The sequence below is a fragment of the Tubulanus polymorphus genome, chromosome 1, assembly GCF_964204645.1.
Source record: "Tubulanus polymorphus chromosome 1, tnTubPoly1.2, whole genome shotgun sequence".
Taxonomy (NCBI): domain Eukaryota; kingdom Metazoa; phylum Nemertea; class Palaeonemertea; order Tubulaniformes; family Tubulanidae; genus Tubulanus; species Tubulanus polymorphus.
Window position 1 is genome coordinate 30,581,890 of NC_134025.1, and position 27,666 is coordinate 30,609,555.

The following is a 27,666-nucleotide window of genomic DNA, read 5'->3' on the forward strand; positions in this document are numbered from 1 at the left end:
ACGGGAATTGGATGTAAAATCTATTTGAAATGTTAGCAACAAAAAGCGTAAATTTCTATAGAATGATGAAATACGACAAAGTAGTGTGCAGTAATTAGAAACTATGTGATTATGTGATAAGAATTATGTGATAGTTTTAGGAACGGATTACAGATTTTTCAAATCGTATTAGTAGGAGGGGTTCTAAAATACAGATATTTGATTCTCAGAAAAAAAACCTTATACCCTAGACGCGAACAGAACTTGCAATAATCCATGGCACATTAATAATTCATAGTGATGGGGATGAGGCCGGAAGTCAGGCCGGAAATATTTCTGTTTGACAAACTTCTTGACTTATTATTGTTTACTTCCTTTTGTCATTTCAAGAGCCAGAAGACAAACTCAGATGGCGAAAAGTCTGGTGTACCACCACCCAGAAGTCTTGACTGTCCGATGGCACACCTGGAAGTTCCAACGACATCCAAAGACTGTGGACTGTAGAAGACACAGAATTTGGATCTGTTCACCAGAGTGGCACCCCAGCCTCATCATCAACAACCACTAATAAACTAAGTAATGAGAAGGTTGAATTACTCTGGCAATTAGAAGGTAGAGACCGGCAACCAGTCTAACCCTAAAACCGCTGACAAACAGGAAATAAATTCTCAATTCTATCTTTGGCAGGTGAGGATGCTTTGACAGCTTTTCGGTGGTAACGACCATCTTCTGTTTCTGCGTGCTACTTTTAAGTGCAGTAATACATGACTGAAAAAAACACAATTAAACTATGATCTATGAATCTACAATATTCATTTCTTTACATAATCTAAGTATGAAATAATATCCATATTCATGTTTATTCACCGAACAAATCTAGTTTTTAGGGATGAATTGTGATCTAACTTCTAAGCGGATGAATATAGGGCTCCACCTAGCTGTGAGTCGGCGTAGCGTCCCTGGTCCTGAAAAATTCACCGGTTTTTGGTTTTTTCTCCAGGCTTCTCGACGTGAAACCGCGTCTTAATTGATAAGGTATGTAGAGTAATTACTGGATGTTAATTGATGAGCTGAAATTGTTGCAATCGATTTTTTTAACTGTCAGAAATAATGAAACAACGAAAACTTCAAAAAGCTTCGTGTAGTCTGTGTGTACTACGATCGGTAAAAATCACCTGTCAGTTTGGTAATATTTCAATGATTTCCTTCGTAACGGGAATGTCTGGATCGGCATTAGTTTCTACGAATTGCACCAAACAATTATCCTTCTAAGATAGAGAGTGAGTTGTGTTGATATAGTGGAAATAGTCTACCCCACCCGTCCCAGTTTCTGACCGCTAGGTTGAGCTCTTCTTCCATTGCCATTGGCATCATCATTTGATATTTGCCTTTCCTGGATGGAAGGAAATTCTAGTAGGATAAAAGAAGCAAACTGATTTTTTTTTTTTTTAGTAACATTTTTCATTATTAGTGATATTCAATTTCACAGAGGAAAGAACTTTGTATTCTTGAAGTACATTTAAAACTGAAAAATAGAAAACATTTTATAAGTTTCTTCGGTAGGATGGAAATATTTCTGCCTGAGTTGCATTAAGGGAATCTAACCCTAGCATCACTCAAGGTAACATCTAAGCTGTATCGGGATTCTAACCCCACAGCTGGAACCTTCTCGGCCGCCAACCCGACTGATGGCTCAGAGCCCGACTGTTTGATTTGGAACAGGAAAGTACGGATCATACGGATGTCAGTTGGTGGTTTTCTTGGCTTTCTGTCGGTGTCGTTTGGGAGAAGCTCCGCTTACCTGCCCAGGAATTAGTCCTAGTCCACACGGGCAGGTAGGTAGTGGGAAGTACAGAGAGACTAGCTCTTTCCCTATGGGCGCCTGAATTTTGCTGATGGAGGGTTTGTGAAGGGTTACCCATATATCTAATAAACTTATTATTTTCATAAGTAACATCTCGTATTTTTCAACTAAAATTGTTGATATTTTATCAGGCAACAACTACTGGTAGAACTGCATTAAAGAAATTCAAACTGATAAAGAGATATAATCTTCAAATGATGCTTGATAAAAACATTTCGATTATTTTTAGGGTTTGTTTGTGTGAGTAGAGGAGAGATGGATGACGGTAAGAAGGTTTGGGTGCCACATCCGTTTGATGGGTTTAAACTCGGCAAGATTATCGATATCGGTGCTGATGGTATTACTGTCGAACCATTTGATGGCAAAGAGAAGGTAATTGATCGTCGCAGGTTGATAGATTCAATTTAGTTTCTAACACTGAAAACCAGGAATTCAAACTTGTTACTGTTTGTTAGTGTTTGTCAATGCTGAATTCATCTATTTTGATGTTATCGTATTTTCGACTGTTTTATGTACATCTGATAATTTATTGAATATTTCTATATATTTTAGACAATTACCGCCACCTATGATCGTGTTTTCCCCGCAGAAGAATACGATAGTAAAGATGTAGATGACAATTGTAAGTTTTATTTTTACGTTTTAAGGAAAAGTCCACAGTTACTTGGTAAAATGGTTTGAATTAAAGACCAACCACTTGTTTATGCAAATAAAACAGTGTGTGATTGAACTGTGTTTGGTGGTGGCAGATTGGAGTGTTTTTGATATTGACTGATTGACTGAATTGTCACAGCTTGTTATTATTGATATCTGTGTCTTAAGTCCAAATGTTCTACTAGTACTTTGTACTTGATCTGTGTCTGGAAAAACCCCTTAAAGTTTATTTATAATCTTGCCACTTTCACTGATATTTATCAGGTATCTCATTGATTTATGGCACATGTACATTTTTATCTCAATCTACAAAAAACACCTTGATATGTGTCTCACTGAAACTGCCCTGAATTGATGAGAGATCAGTGACTGATGGTTTGAACCATTCAGTGACTCTACCTCTTCAAAAACAGTTATTTAGTCAGATTTACATTAACAACTGTTTTGCCAGCAGGTTTCAGTTCTGTCAGTCATCATTCATCATCACTTTAATACGCTGTGATATTGAATCTGATTCTGTGTAATATTCATGAAGATTGCTGCAATTGATTTTAACTGATGTATTACGTGACGTTTGCGTATTGTTAGATTGATTTTTTGGTCAATGAAAAATTAATGAGTTTGATGTGAAAGAGTGATTTTGATGATATTGACGCATGTTTCGGGGTAGTGGTAGGCAATACTCTAATGTAATTGAAGATCTGCAGTTGCCAACTGATAGCACTTTTCAGAGGTTTGCAGCCCTGGATCTAGCTGTCAGTATCGGTGATATGTCCTGGTTTTGTCCATTTAACACATTTTTAGGGTGGGGAAAAGTCATTATTCTACTGATTTAAACTGCTCCTGGTCGCTATGCAGTTGTGTCCCAACCCATCCAAATCCATTGAAAAAATGGAGCCTTTTCTGAAACACGCGTCAAGGGCATTGTTTACATTTTGAAGTTAAATCATTAGTGAATGAGACTAGGAGAAAAGGTATCCAGACGCTATTGGTCTGATGGAAATGTGATCAGTGAAAGTCTAGGTGTCATCATATATATGAAAGAACCCTGACTGTGGTGCGTTATAACAGTTTTTCACACCACTAAAGCTATCACTATTAGTTATCACACACACACAGTGTACTGGTCACACCCTCTCTACTCTAGTAACGAGTATCTTGTGCTAATTTGACTGGTGTAATATTCATCGTGAATTATTGAATTTCCGCATTATTTCCTCGGCGAAAATTGCTAACAATTTTTCCAGTAATGTTTGTTTACGCAATTCTAGTTCTAGGGGTTTTAGACTATTGACCGTTCCACGTTTCATTTAATAAAAAGCGCGAAACGTTATCGCGGCAAAAATGTTTCTATTCTATTTGCTTCAATGTCAAGCAATCTGGAAACTCAAACAAATTTCACTAACGGGTAAAAACCGGTTCTACGCATCGTGAATTGCTTACACAAACTGCGGGATGACGACGTGGCTAATCTTTATGTTGCCATGGAAACAGACTATAGAAGCAGCCGGTCGTATTGTTAGATGTCATTGTTATTTCATCTTTGCCACCGATTCAAAATGATTTGGAAATCAGCGATGACTCTTCAGTCTCCAGGGGAAACTACATCCCCGATAAAATCACTAAAATACTGTAGGAGAAATCCCACTATAATTCAGCCAAATATGTTAAGTGTTAGTGATAGACTATTAGCCATCATCAGGCGTACTTTGGAATGTTGCTCTAATATCAAAATACAATCTTAGCTGTTTAAATTGGTCGGGTTGAAACACTGTTTATACTCGACCCATTACAAATTTAGAGTTCAAATCATTTCTATGAAACTGATGTAAGGAATGGACCCCGGGACCCAGTTTCATAAACAGAAATAACTAAGAAACTCGACGCGTGTATCTCTGCATGGATAGTAATTCATCATTCATTAGTTGTATGTTGTGTATTTCAGGTGCGTTGATGTATCTGAATGAGGCGACTTTATTGAACAATCTCAGAATACGTTATATGAAAAATCATATTTATGTAAGTAATGAATGGAGAACATCAGCAGCAGCAGCAGCAGCAGTAGCAGCAGCAGCAGCAGCAGCAGCAGCAGCAGCAGCAGCAGCAGCAGTAGCAGCAGCAGCAGCAGCAATTATTAATAACATTGATTCATTCAGTGAAGCTGAAATAAATATCACATCTTTCTCTCTCTCTCTATTTTTCAGACGTATGTCGCCAATATTTTGATCGCCGTCAATCCATATTTCGACATTCCTTCGTTGTACAACAGTCAAACTGTAAATCAATATCGAGGCAAATCACTGGGTACATTACCACCTCATGTGTTCGCTATAGGTAAATTATCATTATATCATTACCCTCACTATTACCCTCATTATCCCTCACCAAACCCTGTCAAAAGTGTTGAAATGAGTTCATCTTCGATCTGCAGATATGAACTAATATAAATACGGAGGAACCTTGTTACAACGAATTTTAGGGTCCAGAAAATCTGCGCACTCGTCCCTCCTGGTAGATTCTCACTTGCATCAAGTGAAGACCTCTATTGCTGCTTAGCCATTGTTCTGCATACTAGCATCAGCAGGTGGATCCTCAATTTGAAAGTTGAATCTTCTCAACCATGGTTGGTGTCCTACAGCACGCAAGCGACACCTGGTGGATCCTCACTTGCCGCAGTATCATAAATATCTCCCATTAGGCTTCAAAATGAGAAAATCTATGACGATATTTTGTTTATATTTTTAGCCGATAAAGCGTTCCGCGATATGAAAGCTTTGAAACACAGTCAGTCAATAATTGTATCCGGTGAATCGGGGGCCGGCAAAACAGAATCAACGAAATATATCCTGAAATATTTGACGGAATGTTGGGGAAGTCACGCCGGGCCTATAGAACAGAGAATAGTAGAATGTAAGTATTCAATACCGGGGCTGCTGTCACTGAAATATTGACACAAATTTTTGCTTTAGTTGGTGTTGGTTATTGTAGGTTTTCATTGTTCAACTCTACTGTTTTTAGCTCACCTCGGCCCTGACAGTTAACTTAAACCTTGCAGTAAACTCCAAGCTTTAACCAATCTTGAGCGACTAATCTAACTCAGATTGTTTTAACATACCTTAACGTTGGCCTTTTTCGAGAATAATAATAGTAAAATAGTATAAAGTTGAAATGTATGAAATTGATCGTGATGAGTCTGTTGTTAGTCAGTAAGCACTGGTTATAGCTATACGGCTATTAAGTGTTTGCGCTGTATATTCCTAGTGTTTACTTCTTCGAGGCCCTCGGGTTGAAATTCAGATCCCCTGAGGCTCATTCTCAGTCTAAATACTTGTTGTATTTGTATAAAGCGGTATTCTCTGCGAGAAACTCGATCAATATCTAAAAGAAAAACGCGCAGACTAGACTCTTATTAGCTTTCAAATGATAATTGATTTCAGAAAAATTAATGTCGCCATTTAGTTCAATTAGCGAAGATGCGATAATTGACTTTAATCATAATTTATGTCCCTATTATTAACATGAAGATATCTCTTTTAATTATGAAGCGTCTGTGTCTGAAAATATGTAATCAAATGATAAATTGCGGGGTGTTTTTTTTCTCTATACAGCGAATCCATTATTAGAAGCATTTGGCAATGCTAAAACAGTGAGGAATAATAACAGTAGTAGATTTGGAAAATTTGTTGAAATTCATTTCAATGAAAAGGTATGTTTCATACAATCATATTTTACTACGTTAAACTGTTTTCAAACGTAACAGACACAATTTCAAGTCAAAGAAGTTTGATAGAAATTTTTCTGAATGTATTAATCATCACTTGTATATTTGAATGATGTTAATAGGGTCAAGGACGTAATAAAGAGGTAAGTTCACCCTGACGTGAGGTGACCCGGTTTTGGTTTAATCACCCCACTCACAGGTGACCTGGTTTAATTTTTTTTCTGGTTGCCGGTCTTGATTTTTCAATCGTGTGAATTTGGCGTGTGATAATTTAGGTGTGCGGTTGTGATTAAATGATAAACACTTAAGTTTCCTTTAATTATTCCCCAAACTCCTCACAATATTTGATTCTGAAGTGAATTTAGTTATGAGTGAATCAAATCATTTTGTAGATTTCACAGAGAAACTTAAAAAGATACATTCGTTTATAACTCTTTAAGTCTCGAATAAGAAAAACTTTATAACGCCTTCAATTTTGGGAAATAGGAAATTAGAAATGTTGTGCAGTTGACTACGCATGAATCAGTTCAGCTGGGACCAGGTTTACCCATTTAGGCGGTTACTGAAAAAGAAACTAGTCTAGGTAACGGATGAAACCACTGAATTTGCCGAGATAAACTCCTATATTACACAAGTGTAATTGGGATATGAAAGTGATGCAGACGCTTCCTCGAAATATGAAATTTTCTCCTTGAAAACTCGTCATATCCAGAAATGACTGATCTGTAGAGATTCTGTTAAACATTTCGATAAAGTCACAGTTAATGTTAATACGTGTATGGTTGTTGTATTTCAGTATACGGTAACCGGTGGTTATATCTCTCACTATTTACTGGAGAAATCTAGAATATGCGTTCAAGGAAGCACCGAACGTAATTATCATATATTCTATCGAATGTGCGCCGGCGCTCCGGAGGATCTACGCAAAAAACTGCTACTCGGTTCACCGGATCAATTCAACGTAAGTATCGACCACAATCACACCACAATCACTCATTGATTTATTGATTGTTTGCATGAATGATTGTCGTTCTGTCCAAACTCGCACACGCATGAAGATGATATCACTGTATTTTTAGCTGCTAAAAAATAATTCAATTCATTAAAATCTCCTTCGGTTTTTCGATCAATTCATTATAGATTTAGTTTTATTACGTTACATATGACATGTATCTGTTTTCTGTAATTCTTCTAAATTTACAGTTTTAGCGTGAAATTTAAGTTAAAAAACCTAAAAGAATGGTATTGATTTTTCGTACAAGTCCCTAAAGGGGATCAGTTTCTGAATTCAGTTACAGTCTATATAAATATCTATAAGTATTAGATTACCATGTGAAGTCCGCCCACGAAAACCAACTTCACTATGATTATTTTTAACGCATGCTTCATCGCCAACACATTGATGTAGTTTTCATTTAATGCACAGAAATTCGTATCATCAAAATTGTTGATTAATTTTGTGATTTAAAAAGTAACAATTTAGAAGATACTTTTCTGACCTTTTAAAGCATTTCTGATGCTGCGTGCAACTGCTGCAAATTGTCTGTTATGTCAGGACCCAATTTCGCAAAAAAGTTAATCTCACATTTTTGGTTTAGTTGTTGTGGTTGCTTCTCTCTTTCAGTAAGTAAGACAACATAAACTTAAACTTTTTCGTGAAACTGGGTCCAAATTTGTCGATCCGTGTCTAAATGAAATAATTTAGATGAAGGATTCATTGAGTCTCAGTGATTCTTGTTGTACTGTAATCTATACATGTGTTTGTCTTGCTGTTCAGTATCTAAATCATGGCTGCACTCAATATTTTTGCGGACCCAACACGGAAAAAAATTTACCGAAAGATCGTAAAAGTCCAGAGGTAAGACGTTTGCTCGGCGTGTCTGCGCATTCTATACAATACTTTCATCTGTATCTATCGACGAATATCTTAGACAGGAATCAAAATAACGCATAAGAACTGTATTGAATTGCGTGCGTATTTTGATTGAATTTCAGTATCTGAAACATGGAAGTCTTAAAGATATACAACTGGATGATGTGAAGGATTTTAAGAAGATGGACGACGCTATGACGAAAATGGGATTGAATGAATCGGAGAAGTTTGATATATACACAGTCGTCGCCAGTGTGCTACATTTAGGAAACTTAGTTTTCGAGGAGAATCATGAGGACAGTAAAGGTTTGTATTTTACCTCAGGGAGAAAGTGGGAAATAGTTTTTGTCGGGAGAGCATTTTTACCGATTGCTCCTAGACTTGGGAATAAGTACACGTCCCAAGTTCAGTTCCAAGAGAGGCAGAGAATGAGGGTGAGATGAGAGGGAGGTATTGAGGGTGAGGAGAGAGGGAGGTATTGAGGGTGAGATGAGAGGGAGGTATTGATGGTGAGATGAGAGGGAGGTATTGATGGTGATATGAGAGGGAGGTATTGAGGGTGAGGAGAGAGGGAGGTATTGAGGGTGAGATGAGAGGGAGGTATTGAGGGTGAGATGAGAGGATGGTATTGAGACGGATGTTGAACTGATGGCATATAATATTGTTATAATTAAAGGAGGGTGTAAGATCAGTGGTGGATCTGAAGTATCTCTACGTATTGCTGCTACGATGCTTGGCGTTGATAAAGATGAATTGAATGAAGCTCTCGTCAGCCGCGTCATGCAGACGTCTAAAGGAGGTCTGAAAGGCACTGTTATCAAGTAGGTTTCGATCCCAATTTCATGATGAAATTTGTTTAAAAAATCTGAGCTGAGTTTTCATTGATGCGATTAATTTTTAGAGTTCCATTGAAAGTGCATGAAGCTAACAGCGCCAGAGATGCTTTAGCGAAATCAGTTTATGGTAAACTGTTTGATTATATTGTGAGTCGTGTGAATAAAGCTTTACCATTCAGTTCATCTACTAATTACATCGGTGTTCTGGATATAGCTGGATTCGGTAAGTAGAAAGTCTGATTCAGAAGGAGCTTACAACAATTCCTTAAGACCATCCCAAAAGGCACTTTGATGAGAAAGGGCACGATTTTGTTGAAAACAAATTGAAAAGGCAATTTCTATGAAACTCTTAGGGCAATAAATCAGATTTGTAAAAAATTCTTAAAATGATGCTGAAATGCTCCTAGATCACTGCCTCTTTACTGTGGGTACCTTCTCTGATGTCCTAGGAATCTGTATTCACTTGTATTGTATGATTACTGAGTTTATTTGTTGTCTATTTATAGAATATTTCCAAGTGAACAGTTTCGAACAGTTCTGCATTAATTACTGTAACGAGAAACTTCAACAGTTCTTTAACGAGCGTATTCTAAAGGAAGAACAAGCGATCTATGCTAAAGAGGGACTCGGAGTGAAGAAAATTGATTTCGTCGACAATCAAGATTGTATCGGTAATTCTCCCCCCTACCTCTCTCCCTCCTCAGTTTATTTGTATCTAGTGAAAATCTGAATAATTATTTATTGAATTTCTGTAGATTTGATCGAGAATAAAGCAACCGGGATATTTGACTTATTAGACGAACAAAATAAGTTACCGAAACCGACTTACAATAATTTCACTAACGAAGTTCAAAAGAAGAATGGAAACCATTACAGACTGGCTGTGAGTTCATCGAAATAATCTAAACTATTATCATCGACCCAGTTCTCGAGTTCTTGAGTTCAGTTTCACCTGATTTTCAGTTGAAATTAGTTCATTTCCGATGTTTTTGGATCAAATGGAACTGGTTCCTGTATTATGGAACCAGGTGCTGAACCGGATCGCTCCCGATGTTGGATTCATTGTCCTCAGAATCGTTGAGATAATTTTGATGTATGAAATTTAATCGTTTTTTTTTTTCAGTTCCCGAGAAAATCTAAACTGAAAACTCACCGGGATGTTAGAGATGACAGTGGATTCTTGATCAAACATTTTGCTGGTGCCGTTGTGTATCATACTGTAAGCGTTTAAACCTATCTCTTATTCTGTTGTTCTCTGTCCGCTTTCATGAAGATGTTTAGCTTAAAATGGTCAAGTTTGAATTCTTGCTGGCATTGAAAACATGATGGAACCAACAGAAATTCAACCAAACATTTGAGTTAAACTTTTTCGTGAAACCGGACCCTAGACATTGATGACTTATCACACCGAAAGGCCTCTACCATCTATTGATGACGATGTTTTGAATTTGTAGACGCAATTCCTCGAGAAGAACAACGACGCGTTGCATCTGTCGTTGGAAATGTTGATTCAAGAGAGTCAAAGTGGTTTGATTAAAGAGATTTTTGATGATCCTACTTCGAAGGCTCAATCTACGAAGGGCAAACTGAGTTTTATCAGTGTCGGCTCAAAATTCCGTTCACAACTGAAAACACTGATGGATAAACTACGCAGCACGGTATGTTACCATTCTCTTCTCTCTCCCTGGTGACCTCTTACTCTCATCCTGTTTCTTATCCCCCTGCTTCCCATTCTCTCCCCTGGCAGCCTCTCATTCCCTTGCTGTCTCTCACCATCCTATCACTCTCCCCTCCTGTCTCTCCTCTGTCCCTCTCGCCTATTCTCTCACTCCCTGGCAGTCTCCCGCTCTCCGTGGTGGTCTCTCACTCTCCCCTCTCACTACACTATCACTCTCCCCTCCTGTCTCTCACCTATTCTCTCACTGTCCCTATCGCCTCTCACTTTCCCCTCTCACTCCCTTGCAGTCTCTCTCCCTTGTCCCTCTCGCCTATTCTCTCACTGCCTGGCAGTCTCCCGCTCTCCGTGGTGGTCTCTCACTCTCCCCTCTCACTACACTATCACTCTCCCCTCCTGTCTCTCACCTATTCTCTCACTGTCCCTCTCGCCTCTCACTTTCCCCTCTCACTCCCTTGCAGTCTCTCTCCCTGGCTGCCTCTCCCCTCGCTCCCCTCTCTCTCCCCTGTCCCTCTCACCTATTCTCTCACTCTCTCTGTTCCTCTCACCTCTCACTTTCCCCTCTCACTCCCTTGCTGTTTATCTCCCTGGCTGCCTCTCCCCTCGCTCCCCTCTCTCTCCCCTGTCCCTCTCACCTATTCTCTCACTCTCTCTGTTCCTCTCACCTCTCACTCTCCCCTCTCACTCCCTTGCAGTCTCTCTCCCTGGCTGCCTCTCCCCTCGCTCCCCTCTCTCTCCCCTGTCCCTCTCATCTGTCTCTCACTCTCTCTGTTCCTCTCACCTCTCACTCTCCCCTCTCACTCCCTTGAAGTCTCTCTCCCTGGCTGCCTCTCCCCTCGCTCCCCCTCTCTCCTGCCCCTCTTGCCTATTATCTCACTGTCATCCTCTCATCTCTCCCCGTATACTAATATAATAATAATAATGATATCACCATCATATACCGGTATGTTCAATATTTGTGTGTCTATTTCTCAAGGGTACGTCATTCATCCGTTGTGTAAAACCGAATGTAAAGATGGTCGATCATCTATTTGAAGGGGCTGCGATTCTCAGTCAGCTTCAGTGTGCTGGAATGACAGCTGTACTCGATCTCATGCAGCAGGGTTTCCCGTCTAGAACTATGTTCTCTGAATTATACAACATGTATAAAGGATATTTACCAAACCGACTAGCTAGACTCGATCCTAGGATGTTTTGCAAGGTAAATTGCACAGATTTGACTTGCCGGTGTTAAACCATATACATGTATAACACTGGTGTTAATTTATTAGATTGGCTTTAGACCCAAAATGAGCTTATACTTGTCTTAAATTTGTTACATAGGCTACACACATATCTAACAAGTATAGGGTGACCACTTGTCTAGAAATCAGGGAAAATGAAAATCTGAAAAAAGTCGAAAATTTGTTGAGACTTAAATTGCATATAAAATCAAACAATTTCCGTCTATGTCTTTTTCAGTCATTATTCAAAGCTCTCGGTTTAAACGAGGAGGATTTTAAGTTCGGAATGACAAAAGTATTTTTCCGACCCGGAAAATTTGCCGAATTCGATCAAATCATGAAATCAGATCCGGAAAATTTGGCGGAACTCGTGAAGAAAGTGTTGAAATGGTTGATCTGTAGTCAGTGGAAGAAGGCTCAATGGTGCACTTTATCTTGTATCAAATGTAAGTTAATTTCATCATCATTGATGCGCTGAAGTGTGTTTCAACTCAGTTATACACGTATCTTATCGTTTTATTTGATTTTCAGTGACGAACAAGATAAAATGGAGGTGTGAAATGTTGATTAAGATTCAGAAAACTATCAGAATGTGGCTTTGCGTCAAGAAATATCGACCAAGGTAAAAATATGAGAGAATTTGAGGATTTTTCTGAATATGTTGTAGTAGAGGTGGGACAATCATTATATATGTCGATGCTACACGCTTAGTACATTTTTCGATTGGAAATGCTTTTACAGATTGGCATCCAGCTTCACAGTTAAGATTTGACTCAGACTTAACAGTTAACCTGCTTAAATGAACTAATTTCAAGAGTTGACTCTTAACTCACAACTATTGAACTGGATTGTGAACTCGTGAATGATTTACTAATATAACAAGTTTGAGTGTGTGTTCAAATATATCTTGGGGTTTTTACAGATATAAAGGAATTCAGAAAGTGAGAAATCTAAGAAAACAACTAAATGGAATGGGCGAAATTGTGAAAATGATGAAAAAAGATAAAGATTCAGCGATGAAGATGGTTGATAGCACGAGTGCTGCTATCGATGCTCTCATTAAAAAGATTCAGGTTAGATTCATCTCAAATAGTTTGAGAACCGGTAATTTATTTTTACCCGGTTTGAAATGTATATTTTGTAATGTTTTGTAGACCACTCCGATGAAACGCCAAGAAATAGATAACGAATATAATAAACTGATGTCGATTATTGATAAAGCGCAGAATGATCTGAAATCTAAACTCGAACAACAGAAACAACGAGAAGAGCAAGAACGACTCAGGAAAATACAGGTACGTACGTTTTCATTCTTGACTCAATAGTTGTTGAAATGTTGCAAATGAAAACATTTTATCTTGAAGTTGATTTGTTATTAACTCTACTGTCAAATTCTAACACATAAGTGTGGTATTGGTTCAGCACTGTATGACTGGATGCAAATCAGTTGTCCTCGGAACTGAAGAATTCTGACCAAGTTGATTTAAGTTTCATTGAGTTCACTTGTATTTTCTTCGTAGGAGGAAATGGAAAGAGAAAGAAAGAAAAAGGAAGAAGAGGAGAGAAAACGGCTTCAAGAAGAAGAAGAGAAACGTCAAAGAGCTGAACTGGAAGCTCGTCGTAAGAAAGAGGAAGAAGAAAGAAAGAGACAAGAAGAGGAAGACAGAAAAGCAGCAGTAAGTTGATCGATTTCAGAAACTTTTTATGTATCATTCGTGTTCAACTTCAATAAATCTTTTTTGTTTTTGTTTTTTAGGAAGAATTGCAAAAACAAATGGAAAAAGAAGCGAAAGAGGAAGCCGAAAGGTAAGAATTCTTTCGAAATAATTCACAATTTCTCATTGAATTTCAACTGAAAATGTGTCATTTCTTTCAAACAGAAAGAGGAATCTAGAACAAGAGCGTTTAGATCGTGAGTTAGCTTTGCGTTTAGCGGCTGAAGATCAGACACAAGTTGAAGATATCAGCACACCGCTGTTACAACGTTCAGCTGCGGTGATAGCTCAACGAGAGGCTCAAGCTCAGAAAAAACATGATCTCTCCAAATGGAAATATGCTCAGCTTAGAGACACTATCAACACTTCATGCGGTATGTTCAATATTACAGAATCAAAATCAGATTACACTGGTCTTAAGTTCTGAAATTGGTTATAGAATCAAAATAGATTTAGATTTAGGTCCTTGGTCAGTCTTACAGTTTATAGTGTGCAGTTAAGTGGGTATTTCCAGTAACATATGGAAGCCAGTGGTTCTTAGATCTGGTGGTTCTTAACTTTTTTGTGAATCTCTTAATTTGATAAATGCTTTAGATGTGGACTTATTGGCCGCTTGTCGAGAGGAATTTCATCGCCGTTTGAAAGTTTACCACGAATGGAAAACAAAGAATAAGAAGAAGGCGACTGTAGCAGCTGGTGCAGCTGGTGCCGCTGGTGCGACCGGTGCTAAAACAGAAGATGAACATAGAGTTCCGCAAGCTGTCAGTGAACACGGTCAGTATTTCTATCTCTTGTTTCTTCACTCTTCTCTATTTTCGCTTCTTCATTTTTTTGTTTTTTCTTCGTTTCTGAATCTTTTATTGTTACAGCTCCGAGTTCTAGACGTAAATATCTTATTATTCCCTATCGGTGGTCTGGTATAAGGCGCTGCTTATAAAGTCTGTACGCTCAGAATACTGATTTTCGTTCTGTTCAATATTTTCGTTCCGGAGAATTTCGAAGCCATCATTCCGTGTTCGTGTACATACTTTATAAACGACTCCCTAACTTTTCATTTCTGATTTCTGATTCATTTCTGATCATTTCTAACGAGAAAATTGAATTCAAGTTCGAACCCACAATTTTAATAATTTCCTATAAATATTTGTGTTCTATTTGGTACGTGGTTAAAATGGTAGTTCAATGTAACGTGAGAAAATTATCAATCATATTTGAGAATAACAGTTGCATTAAACTACCAACAGAATCTGTTTCCTCCTAGCTTCCCTCTGACAATTGAAACCTCCATATTCATTTCTGATTACATATTTCTATGATTTATTTACCTCGGTTTCGGTCGTTTTCTAATTTTCTAACAAAATTCACGGTGATCATTTCGAATTTCTAAAAATTTCATCACAAAATTCATCGTCACTAAATGAATGGAGTTCGATGATGTACGATTCAAAAACCGCTTATTTTTAGAAAACTTTATTTAATATTTTTTCGCTGCACATTTTGTTGAAATTTAACTTTTCATTTCACTATGAATCGATTTGAAATCGATCCGATTCCATGTGAATCTCGGACGATTCGATTAAATGTCAGAGACGGACGGCATCAGGAACATGATTTTGATTTGTTTCAGCCACGGCTTATACGGCCTCCTCTTCCTCCTCTAACACAGTTGAAAAAGCACCAGTCGTTCCTCCTCGTCAGACGGTTGCAGAATCGGATACGATTCAGAGATATTTCCGGATTCCGTTTGTTCGTCCGTCGGATGAACACCGAGACGGCCAACAGCGATTGAAGGGATTGTGGTACGCTCATTTCGATGGTAAATGGATCGCGCGTCAGATGGAAATTCATCCCGATAAACCACCGTGTTTACTGTTAGCTGGTTCGTATTCATTGATCATTTCATCATGAATATCTGCATCCAGTTTCTCAGTTTTGAATTAGAGTTGAAATTAGTTCATTTTCGATGAGTTAACTCTGAATGAAATCTAAACTCATAACTGTGGAACATGGAGTCAGTCAGTTCCATTAGGTTGAGATTTGACTCAAGACTACAGCTGTGAGTTAAGAGTAAACTCTTTAGGGCCTCTTAAAGTTATGGAGTCCATGGTTAAAATCAGTTCATTCTCAGTGTTTTAACTCTTGAGTCAAATTCAACCGTGGTTTTGGAGTCAGTTCTACAATTCTCTAAGTTTTTGATTCCACTTAACACTTGAGTTCGTTAAACTGTTACAGGAAATTTCAAATATCTGCCTTTATTTTCAAGTGTAATGAATTTCTGATGGAATGTTCGTTTCAGGTATCGATGATATGAGAATGTGCGAATTAAGCATCGAACAGACGGGGCTTACTCGTAAAAAAGGCGCCGCTATTTTAGAAAAAGAATTCGAGGAAGAATGGAATAAAAACGACGGCGAAAATATATTACTGAGATATAAAACACAAGTGGCGTCGAAATATCTAAAGAATCGCCTTAATTAACGATAGAATGATATATAAAAAACAATGTTTGTAGCTGTAGTTGATTAATTATATACTGATGGTGAATACCGTAAACAAACGCTTGCTGAATGAAACAAATACTGTAGCACTGGACAGCACCGGATATAACTGCACCGTTCTGAATACTGCGTTCACGCTATCACTAGTTAGTCCATTCTAATTGGACCCGTACCTAGAACTGACCTGATAAATGCAATTTGGGATCCGCTGTTGTCACTGGCCCAGTTTGATGCAACACTGATTGACAGTCACGCAGAGAAATTGTCCATTCTTAAATCTAACCTGGACCATTCATTTTGGCCGTTCTAAATTGAGAATGAACTTTTCCCTAGTGTTAACACTCGGGTCTGTTCTGAAATGGACAGAGTTTAGAAAGCTCTAAATAAAGTAGCGTGAACGTGGTTATAGTGTGATACACTGCGCACCTGTTACATTGTATAATGTAGTGATGACCAATGTTGTAAGAAAAGTTGTCTCAGATTTCAGCTTCTGAATCTAATTAACATAGATGTGTCAACTGACATCTGCTTTACATTCTTCATACTTGGTTCTGTCAATGATGCTCGACACCCCACCCTCCCCCGGAAAAGGGATTGGTTCAACTAAGGGCTTACACTTATCTCCAATGTTGTTTATATGTTGTTTAACTTTAGTTTTCCCCCTGAGATGATTAATGATGATAATGATTTTATGGTTTGAATTTATAAGTGGTTTAGATAAAGTAAAACCTCTTTAGAAAAGATATAAGGTTTCTTAAGAATCATTAGAATTAACTTTTATTTACTCATCTGTGTCTAAAACGAACATTGCTCTAGTTGATGGTGGTCAGTATTTTGATGGAATAGTCTCCTATATACCGGTATTTATACGAAGGACTTTGATTGGGTGAAAAAGTGATCCCCTGATAAACGAATAGAGAAAAGTCTACTATAATTCACAGATCGTAATGTTTTTAATTCAGTGCCTTAAACAATAATCAAATGTGCTACAAACATTTGTGTAGGCATTTTTTGACATTAGCATTTACATTCATCATACATAATATCTTTTCATATTTGGCTTAGTTTGTTCTATTTTACATAATTATCAACTTAAAATTTACCTCTACAAAAAAAAAATCATCAAGTTTTAGATATTTAATCCATAATTTTTGTCTCCTTGAGTTCATTACGGAAATTCCTGGCTGTATTCAGATAATTATGTTGTAATTAATTGAAACAAAGTAAGAAAGTGAATATTTCTGTGACTGTCACAAGCTTTAGGTTTATAATTGTTAGAACCAAGTTCCACATTTGTGTGGTAAGATTTGATTTGAGTTAACAAGTCGAATCAGACTGCGAACTGTTGAATAGGGTCAATTTTGTTGTTGTACTTAAGTGATATTTTGCATGGTGAAAACAATTTTAGATATTTATTGTATTGTTCAATAGGAAAACGTGAGGAATTTAGAAACTGGTTTCGATGTAGTTAAAAGATAGAAAAGGAATCCATCCAAATATGAAATATTCAGGACCTAGTTCCGCGGTTAACGAGTAAAGCTTGATTCTTGAGTTAGAAATCGTTCATTTGCGATGTTTTAACTCAAAATTTTTAAGGAGAGAATCGTCGAACTAATGGGTCCTGTGATCGATATTTCAGCAGTAATTTGTGCAATCTCTTATGATTATTAATCAGTCCAACATTCTATATAAACATTCCACAAATATTTTAAATCATGATTGAATCCGTCCTCGATTCAAATGATGTTATTTAACGCTTAAATCCGACCAATCAATGATATGATTTTATAGGAATTATGGAGGTTTCTGTTTACATGATATACATATACATGATATATACAGATGATATTGTACTGGGTGCGATATATTCACATTGTGATAAATACATGATTCACATTCCACACATATTGTCCAATCTACACAAATCATTCGTCTGAAAATGAAGAGATAATCTTTAATTCTCTGTTTAATGAATTCATGTTCATGTTTTTCATGATTTTCTCAGATTTATTATTATTATTATTATATAATTATATGTATTACACTTTGTGCCGCATGCTGAATGTAAAATATAATTTACATTGTATTGAAACATTCTGAGTTGGTTTTGTTTTAGCATTTTTGACATCGGAAGATCTTCCCTTTAGGGCATTTTAAATCATAGAGGATTTGATTTGACAGTGAATGGGGCCGGTTCACAGTCTAACCAACCATAGGCATAGACCGCCGGTGGTATATTCAATATTGTGACACAGTCCCCGATGTTTGACCGAAAAACGGGAAGTTACGAGTCAGTCCCCAATGATTGTTCGCGCTCCAGGAGGTGCTGCCATCTAGAATCAGCTGGCATGACAGAATGTAAATAGAGATTTGACAGTTCTATTTCTAAGGTAAATATTACCGAATTTCAGCATCTTGTCTGAAGTTTCACAGTTAATTTGTGATACGTATGAATGAATTTCGATATTTCGCATAGAAATGAAGTGTTTGGAACTGTTAATTCTGACGTTTGAACCGTTAAAACGCGATAAGTTTTAACACGTTTTAAAGTCAATTTTATTGAGACATTTTATTCTTCACACTCTGGTCGTCGACGTCTTAAGTATTCAATGTATATTTTGTAGATAATGTTATCGTGAGAATAAAGAATGGCTGTGTCACAGCATCGGGAACCATTAAACAATGGAGGATTTCCGACTATTAATGTTAACCTAACAATCAAAAATCCTGGAGGACCTCCGATAAAACAATCATTCAATCCATCATCACCAGGAACGGAGGACGATCGACCTGCTACTCCTACTGCAATACCTCGCACTCATAATGGATTCGAATTACCCAAATTAGTCGATATCAATTCTGGAGTTTTTAACAGCAGCAACAAAAATAGCAACATGTTTCAGGTAATTTAAACAGTTTATTATGAAACTTGTTTTAGTTGATGTCTCACTCTCTTCATCCTGGATTTTATTTAGATATTCATCTATTTGCTGTTAGTTGTTTTTCTGGACCCAGTTCGACAGTTGTTGTTTAACACTAGTGTAAGAAATTAAAAATGAACCAATTTTATTTCAATCTATAAACTCTTAACTGTTGAACTTGGTCCCCTTATATTTTCTATCATGTTTGACTGTTTTACTTGAATTTTTAGTTTTTTAATCTCATTAATTTCTAAATTCAAATTTATTTTAGTTCTTTGATTGAATGCAAGGTATGAATAAAGTTCATATTTGAAATATTTTATCTCTTATTCCTCTAAATTCCCATAATGTCAATTCTTGCACAGTTGTTATGCTTTAGGGGTCAAACTGCTGAGGTATATATTTCATAATTTATTTGCTTTGCTTGAATAGCGAAATCACATTTGATATATCTCAAATTCCTTTCAAAGGCTGGTAACAAACATCTCACAGAATTCATCATGGTTTGCAAATAATTTTGAAAATATCAGTGATAGTCTATCAAATTCAATTCACTGAAAATATCAATTTGCTATGAATTTGAGGTGGGTCACTGATATATCAACTGGACAATGCTATATTATCATATCTTATTAGATATTTATCCAAGATAGTTATCTATATAAACTATGTTACTTTTTACAGGGCTTTCAAATTGAACCCGATAACAAATTGTCAGAAAATTACAATGAACTTAAATTGCACATTGAATCCTTGCAAAGCAAGGCAAGTATTCCATTTTGTTATTGTAGCGGCAGATTTAATCCAGTTATTTCTATAGAAATAATTGCTAGCAAGTTGAAAAATGATATTTGAAGAGACAAGGCGTAGTCCATTCCACCTGATGGCGTGATTTAATTCTCAGTGATAAATCTTCAAATTTTATCACATAAAATTGTATGGTGGGACTTTTTCTATAGGCCTAGTTTCCAATTTTAAAGTGAACATTGAAGATACAGAAAAAGTTCAGAATTCAAATTGGGTTTTGAGTTAATTCTTGGTTTTTAGATTTTGTCTAAAATTGTTGATGCAGGATAAAGTACTCGATATATTGTGAATTAGAAATGAATTTCAGATTGTATTTGACAATACTATGTGATATACTAGGTAGAATTATGGCTGGAATTGATGTGAATCATCAATAACTGTACAATATTCGGCTCAGTTTCTATTAGCGTTCACTGCAGCTTCAATTTCCTGTTGGAAACAGATTTAGAACAAATCACAATAACTTCATTCATTCTCCCTCTACCACTCACTGACTCCATCCTCTCTCATTGCTCATTTCATTAGATTGACACTGTGAAAATATTTCTATCACAAAAAGTAGAAACAAAAAGGGTAGGTTTGAATAATGAAGCGTCAATTGCTGAAAAAATTGTTTGAATTGGAAAACTGACGTAATGACAATTGAAACTGCATTATTAATAATGGTATTTATCTGATGGTTGAATTAAATCAATTTTTAGACTCGTCCCTGATGAAAGCAAAGTTGAATATAGAATTCTAGGTGGCTAGATTTTTCCAGATCAGTCGTTAATCTGACATTGCTTTAAACTGAATCTTTTCGTTTTCATTATCCCGTTTCAAACAGTGGTTGGAATCTTCTATTTTCAAGTTAATTAAGGAAAAAGTGGAACATAATTCGTAAATAATTTTTTCTCACCGATCCCCGGGAGATAGTTAGATAAATTGTGCTGTCTAAAACAGGTATTTAGATTGATATTCTCATTGTATTTTATGAATAATGAGATACATAAAATTCATGTTTTTCATGTCGTGATATTGAATACCGTTATAAAGTATAAACCGGTCTAAAAACGCATGATTAATGATGGGTGTCTTCAGACAGGTTTCTTACAGTCGAGGGCTTCGCGGGGCTGCCAGAAAAAAAAACAATTCTCTCTGTCAAAAATTGTCCTAAACTGACTTGAATTGACTTAAATTGCCCTTAAAGCGCGAAAAGTTTGAAAATTATCTAAAACTAGAAATGCTTGTTTTTTAGATCATACAAATGAATGGTTGTAGAATTTTTGATAGAATTTATAATTTCTAAAAATATAAGTTTTCGTTCAAAGGCTACAATTGTATATATACCCATTAGGCTAATTGAATAGTAATTGGCTATTATAAATAGTCATTATTGTGACATTAAAAGGGCGTTATTCGTGACACTGTATTTAATGTAATAGTGCCCCATCAGAACCCTTAATTAATGAATACTGAATGCTTTGAAACTAGTAACCCGTAAACAGCCCAACCACTGACAACGAGTGAAATAATCTTCATTCTATGAGGAGTTTATTACAGATTATCACCTGAAATGAATTAGAATCTTGACCAGGGTATGTATTATTATATCTAGAAGGGTTTTGTTTATTAATGCATATAAGACTTCATGGATATTTCTGTATGTTTATTGCTGGTATATTTGATATCCTGCTGGTAGCTATTAGTCCATACATAACCAGCACTGTCTTATATACACACAGATTATTATATCAAATTCTATGTGACTAAATAATTCTATGACACAACTGAACTTTTTTTACTTTTTGTAATAAAATCCTAAGGAACAAAAAAATAATCTGAGTTTTTTTCTGATTGACAATTGATTAAATTCTGTATTTGTAGATGAGGGGTGGTCGTCAAGACAACAGCGACGAAGGGGAGCTGGAGTACGATACGGGGCAACCGGTCCCGTACCAGGCCCGAAACTTTAAGTAAGTCCCTGAAGCTGAATGTTGAAAATCCGCAATTCTGAGTTTAAAAGTTTGACTCTAGACTTGAATTTTCACAATTTTTTTGCCCTAGTGTGAAATTTCAACTGAGTACTATAGAACCTGATTCGGTATCACATGATATATTGTTAATGCGCGTATTATTTTTTATTTGGTGACATTTATGAGACGATATTTTAATTTTGACAACCGTGGCGACGACGTGTGCGTGCGTATAAACGAGATAAATTCCCATAGCTGTTATTGAAAACATGAACGTTCAGTTATTGATTGATTTCATTTAAAAAAAGTATCTGAATAGAAATAACATGATTATATTGATGTCGTGCTGACACAACTCATTAGCATTCATTGTGTTTATATAATGTTTGTAAATCCACATATCTGATTCCTCGTCACAATCTGTTAAAAGAGTTGTACAGCATAGGAGCCGCTAAATCAGTGAATGTGAAATCAGGTAGTACTGTTTGTAGGTTAACTGATTTATTAGAATTATGCGAGCATTCGCTATTAGTTCACAATACAGCAGATTCATCGGGTAAATGAGCCATTTTACTATATACTAGTAACGAAAGCTCTTTGTATTTATAATTTAAAATCAAATTAACCAACGAAGTACTAGCAGTTTATCACGTGAACTGAAACGGAGAAGTGGCCAACTTTACTGACCAGTGACAATATTAAAACTGCATTGTGATTATTGTTGTAGAGGGAAATGAATAAAATGTCTTCCCATAATTAGAGAAACAAATCTATAAGTGAAAACAACTTATCTAAACACTTCAGTCTTCTTGATACCATTTTCAAAACAAATGTATGAAAAAGAAAAACCAATGATCAGTCATAGAACAATTAGTATACATGTATATAGTTCTAATATCTGGGCCAGAATAATTCTGTCGCACTCAAAGATGACTGCTATCATCAAAATAGTCTTCCAAAGTTATTCTTAGTTTGAATATTTTCAGGTCATCGACGCTACTGAAAATGGTCTCCGTCCCTCAACGTCATCCAGATGCATTTTATTCTAAAAATGGTTTTCCGAAAAAGAAAGGCATAATTTTACACACAGACCGATATCAATGGGACGAAAAGAGAATTCTAGAAAAGTGAGTTTCAACACACAGCAACGAGCTGTTAGATTTAATATTGATTTATCATTTATTGTGAGAAATGTTCGCTATAAATACTTATCAATATTGATACACAATATTTGCTAAAAAAAAAATCAATATTCATCAATATTGCTAAAATACTTGTTGTTATTCGTTTTTGAAGTCGACAAACTCAACGCGAACGAATGCAAGCTGAAATGGCTCAATTAGAAAAACTAAGAAATTCAAAACGAAAACTAGAAACTAAAATTCCTCATCGCGTCAATCACGGGCTCTTACTGGGAGGTACTAAAATAGAATTCGAAGAAAGGTAATACAGCGGACTCCGATCAAGTGAGAATTCTATATCTAATTCTATATGTGATGTTTCAATACATATAAATGTGTTTATTTTAGAGTTGATATATCTGGTGAATTAGATCGATTAAAAGCACTAGTTTTACCACCCGGAGCTCGAGAATTATTCGTCGGGAAAGGTTTTATGCTTCCAGAGTAAGTTTTTAACAAATTAATTACATCGTCAAAAAAGTTTTGAAATGAATAGAATTATGGAGATCGATATAAAATTCTATTTTTAGAAATCATCAGATATTGAAACCTCGTAAAAAGCCTCCTCCACCGACACCGCAGGAGGATACACGTACGTTATACCTCACTCCGTATAGATTTACAAATTGTTATCTGAGAAGAGTAGAATTGATCGATTTTATTAATGAACGGCTTTCAACACCTCGCTTTATTGCAAATGCTTTCCATGTGTGGCTCTACCTCCGAACAGCAGTGTATTATTAGTGTTTACCATGTGTGGGTTTGAATATAACGGAAATTTCAAACACGGATTGATTGAATATAATAATAGTAATAACAGCTCATATATAACTATATGAGTGGCACTTTATACACCATACACACCTGTGTGACGACGAGGGTTGATTTTCATAAACACTTCATTCTGATAATCCGATACTCCTCGCGACTGTTTCATTTAGATATACATGTGTTTCTCTAACGGTTCAAGAGTAGATTTAGAAATAAATATTAACAACCTTCCTAGAAATCATATTAGTATTGAGATTTATTTTGATTGATTGAATGACTTGATGGCTTTAGAATTCCAGACCGCTGCGACCTGTCCCTCGCATAACGTTTTAACATTATGTTGCTGTAATAGGAAATTTCAAAATTTCTTCAAAGACTTTGTGATGATAAACTTCATTTGAAATTCCTTCAACTGATTCTTCATAGATCTGTGTTTGCTCTTTATTAGTCATACAGTCGGCTCCTCCCACTTTCTGTAGAAAAGACTCTAGTACTAGTGACTGCGGTGCTGCGTACACGCGAGAATGCAGCTGTACCAGATTGCCTGCACTTCCTAAGATGAACACTTTGATGCGACGCGGTAAAAAACGCAAGTCAATTGATGAAACGAATCTGCCCTCGATTAGCAGACGAAATTCTAAAATAGGTACAAACCATGTGATGTACATTCATTTCTTTACTGAGGTCTCCGATTGATAAGCGACCTCAATGTTGAGGCCCTCAGTGTTAACTTCTCTGTGAGGCCCATTGCCTCTGTGGGCTCCTTTGTGTTGAGGTCTCTCATCGATGAAAGTCTCACAGTTGAGGTCTCCATGAAGCCCTTTTTCTCTGTAAGGTCCTCAATGTTGAGGTCTCTGATTGATGAGTGGCCTCAATTTTGAGATCTCTGTGAAGCCCACTGTCTCTGCGAGGTCCTTAGTATTGATGTCTCTGATTGATGAAGACCTCAGTTTAACTCAGGTGTTGGGTGATACACATTTGGTTTTTGATATTTTTTATTTTTTGAGTTTAATGTTTTTCACGCATTAGTTTTTCAGCCACTGACAACTGTGTCAATCATCTATTGTCTGTCATTTCATTCTGATTTCTTCAAATTTCTTTAGTTGAGTGATTTTTCTTGCTTATAGTAATTTTTCTATTAGAATTGATGTACATATTTGTCAGTAGGTGCAGTTTCTTTTTATCTCACACTCTGCTAATTGCTGCACACACAATTCATGCTGTCTCTGACCACAGCGTAGAGCGAGTGTAAGCAGAAAGTTTGATGGTACATGCAGTTGTTTGATAAAAATTGATGAATGCTTTGTACGGAGACATCAAATAAAATCAAAAGACATTTTGTTTTGTGTCTCAAATGCTCCGAATGCTGTTCCATTGAATATCTTCAAAAAATGTTAAAGATGTATGAAAGATCAAAGATTATTTTGTTTCTGATCTGGGTTCAGTTTCATGAATGTTATAAACTCAATATGTATGGCTTAGTTACTATTGAATTATCAATATCTACAAACTTGATTAAAAATAGCTGTTTTTAAGTCATGAAACTTGAGCCTGATATTTATTCCCAGTTGTAATTGTTATTATATGTATGATTTACCTATTTGAAGGTGGTCAGTCAAATAAACCGTCGACTTCTGTCAATGTATCGAACATAAGATTCGAGAACCCGGTGAAGAAGAAAGATATGTATGAGAATTGTGAGGAGAAAGTTCCAGATTGGGCTAAAGAAGATGATGAGTAAGTTTAAACAGGATTCTGAATTCGAGGACATTTTCAAAATAGCTGCTTTTACAGTCTTTATCATCATTCAGTCTCTTGTACTGAATTATATCGAAATTTATTAAAGATTTAAACCAAAGACAAATAATATTTTTGGGCTCTCACTGGAAACTTGTCAGTAATGTAAATGTTATGTATTGTTTTAGCATGGAATCTTAAGTCCATGGTTTCAGTGAACTCATCATTTGTAGTGTTTTTATAATCGGATGGGTTTATATTAGCGAGATTATGAAACTATACGACAGTTTACTAGAAACCAGGTTTGATCTAACTATTTTATTAATTCAGTGATAATCCAGAAGCTGATGTAGAAATCAAACTTCCAGCGTCGGCTCGCGCTGAACAACAAGCACCAGTTGGGGATCTGATTCCTATACCGGGCAGCCCGATGAAATCTATCACTCCAAATCCACTTAAAGCGGCTGATCTTAAAACCAATGTTTCCGATGAAGAGAGAAATCAACTTTCTGAAGCTTTCAGGAGACTGGATACAGATTCAGATGGGTAAATATTTATATGTAGATTTCTTATAATAATCATCACCATAATCCATATAGAATATGCTCTTTGTGTTGATATGCGTTAAAACAACAGATGCGACAATATATAGTATGTTGATGTGATGGAAATTAACTAATAGTTGACATCTAAATTGACAGGCATTTACTGTATCAACAGTTGAAAACACAGTTTCCAGAAGTTTTGAGTCAACAACAGGAACGATATCTCAAAGTGGTTTGTATTGATTAAGATATTCAGCTCGATGTTATTAAGACCGGTGAATATTGCAGAGGGTATTAAATGTTTCAGGTGTACGATATTACTAGCGCAAGTACTTACTTCGGAATCGAAGAATTCATCACTTTAACTCATCTCATGCAAAGAATTGAAAATCTAAGGTAAACATCAAATTCAAAATTAGTCAATTATTCAATAAGAATATATATCTGGTGTATGAATGATTTAATTTCTGGTTTATAGTGAAGTATTGAAGAATTCTTATGAGAAAATAGACATGTTAGAAATCAAAGATGATGTCATACAATATGTGGTAAGTGTTGGACCTGGTTTCACACCCCCCTATATACATCTCTCTCTCTCCTCTCATTCAGTCCCCTCTTAATATCTTTCTCTATCTCTCTCCTCTCTGTCACTTACTCTGATTCTACTAACACTTGATATTACTAGGTAGAACATTCCAACTTGCAGGTGGGCAAATTTAAAAGCTCTCTCAGCAAAATTTCTATATATATATATATCATAGGTTTTACTGGTTGATTAAAATCCTGACTGACTATCTCCTCTATACATCTCTCCTCTCACCTCTCTTTATATCACTCTCCTCTCTCTCTCTATCTCTCTCCTCTCTGTCACATACTCTGATTCTACTTACAGGAATTATTTGAATCACTGGACAGAGAATCGATGGGAGTAATGTCGATGGAATCAATTGAAGAAATTCTCAGTTCATCTTTCGAAACAAATCCGGATGAAAAACCAGAATTATTCCAAGAGATTTTACCAGTGATAAATCCAGTAGGTATTTCAATACACGTACCTCGCAACTGCTGGAAAAATATCGAAAAAAATTACTAATATTTTTGAAATTAATTTTTCAGGAAAATCAGGACACAGTTTCAAAAATGGACTTTCTTTCGTACATTCCTTATTTCATATACATGAAGAAATCAGCGATGAATTGAGAACTATTTCATTTATAAAAACCAAACCAAACACTGTGATTGAACTGTATGATAAATTACGTGTACAGGGTAGATAGATACTTCCGTCCACGATTCAAAGATGTTTTACTCGATTTTTATTCGATAGTAAATATTCCCAAAAGATCTGATTTTATAGATTTGTTTATATCGTCAATATATTGTATTAATTTACAAAACGCATCACGATATTGTAATATTTTATCAAGTTTGATGTTAGAGATTTTTATACCGCGACATCAATGGTTTCAATGAGTTCAAGCTGTAAATAAAGTCTCACTCTCTGCAGGTATAATAATCATGCGTTAAAATGCACGACTCAATGAAAGCTAGTTGCAGAATTAGGTTTTGATTGTGAAAATGTATTCGATCTGATTACGATTACAAAATTATGTCAAAAACTTTTGTTTTGTTTTCGTTAAAACATTTGAAATGAATATTTTGTAAGATTGCGGTGAATTGAATATATTCAGTTATTGAATTGGCTGTTTCT

At 36.1% G+C, this 27,666-nt stretch overlaps 2 protein-coding genes across 11 annotated transcripts; both read left to right on the forward strand.

The window, feature by feature from the left end:
• The first annotated feature begins 744 nt into the window (after positions 1 to 744).
• LOC141898123 (unconventional myosin-VI-like) lies at positions 745 to 18,094 on the forward strand. Of its 6 annotated transcripts, XM_074783943.1 has the most exons (30): positions 745 to 812; positions 980 to 1,014; positions 2,073 to 2,215; positions 2,396 to 2,465; positions 4,443 to 4,516; positions 4,702 to 4,831; positions 5,243 to 5,407; positions 6,106 to 6,203; positions 6,341 to 6,361; positions 7,015 to 7,179; positions 7,996 to 8,076; positions 8,214 to 8,397; positions 8,768 to 8,912; positions 8,993 to 9,150; positions 9,434 to 9,598; positions 9,683 to 9,810; positions 10,051 to 10,146; positions 10,382 to 10,585; positions 11,579 to 11,803; positions 12,064 to 12,271; positions 12,357 to 12,447; positions 12,748 to 12,898; positions 12,980 to 13,120; positions 13,346 to 13,501; positions 13,582 to 13,631; positions 13,706 to 13,914; positions 14,135 to 14,314; positions 14,410 to 14,424; positions 15,168 to 15,419; positions 15,837 to 18,094. In XM_074783943.1, the coding sequence occupies exons 3-30, from the start codon at positions 2,099 to 2,101 to the stop codon at positions 16,016 to 16,018; spliced, it is 3,861 nt and encodes a 1,286-aa protein (XP_074640044.1). In that variant the 5' UTR covers positions 745 to 812; positions 980 to 1,014; positions 2,073 to 2,098; the 3' UTR covers positions 16,019 to 18,094. The 6 variants fall into 6 exon arrangements, with proteins under 6 accessions (XP_074640044.1, XP_074640047.1, XP_074640045.1 ...); XM_074783946.1 differs by lacking the exon at positions 745 to 812 and having other exon boundaries at positions 915 to 1,014; positions 15,207 to 15,419; XM_074783942.1 differs by lacking the exon at positions 745 to 812 and having other exon boundaries at positions 923 to 1,015; positions 2,078 to 2,215.
• Positions 18,095 to 18,380: 286 nt separating this feature from the next.
• On the forward strand, positions 18,381 to 27,623 carry LOC141909877 (uncharacterized). Of its 5 annotated transcripts, none has more exons than XM_074800581.1 (16): positions 18,804 to 18,941; positions 19,231 to 19,249; positions 19,325 to 19,354; positions 21,633 to 21,721; positions 22,708 to 22,848; positions 23,018 to 23,164; positions 23,251 to 23,346; positions 23,433 to 23,494; positions 24,122 to 24,319; positions 25,281 to 25,410; positions 25,741 to 25,956; positions 26,112 to 26,187; positions 26,263 to 26,351; positions 26,434 to 26,503; positions 26,848 to 26,988; positions 27,072 to 27,623. In XM_074800581.1, the coding sequence occupies exons 4-16, from the start codon at positions 21,633 to 21,635 to the stop codon at positions 27,153 to 27,155; spliced, it is 1,539 nt and encodes a 512-aa protein (XP_074656682.1). In that variant the 5' UTR covers positions 18,804 to 18,941; positions 19,231 to 19,249; positions 19,325 to 19,354; the 3' UTR covers positions 27,156 to 27,623. The 5 variants fall into 5 exon arrangements, with proteins under 5 accessions (XP_074656648.1, XP_074656657.1, XP_074656682.1 ...); XM_074800573.1 differs by lacking the exon at positions 19,325 to 19,354 and adding an exon at positions 19,644 to 19,724; XM_074800547.1 differs by lacking the exons at positions 19,231 to 19,249; positions 19,325 to 19,354 and adding an exon at positions 18,381 to 18,428 and having other exon boundaries at positions 18,663 to 18,941.
• Positions 27,624 to 27,666: the final 43 nt, after the last annotated feature.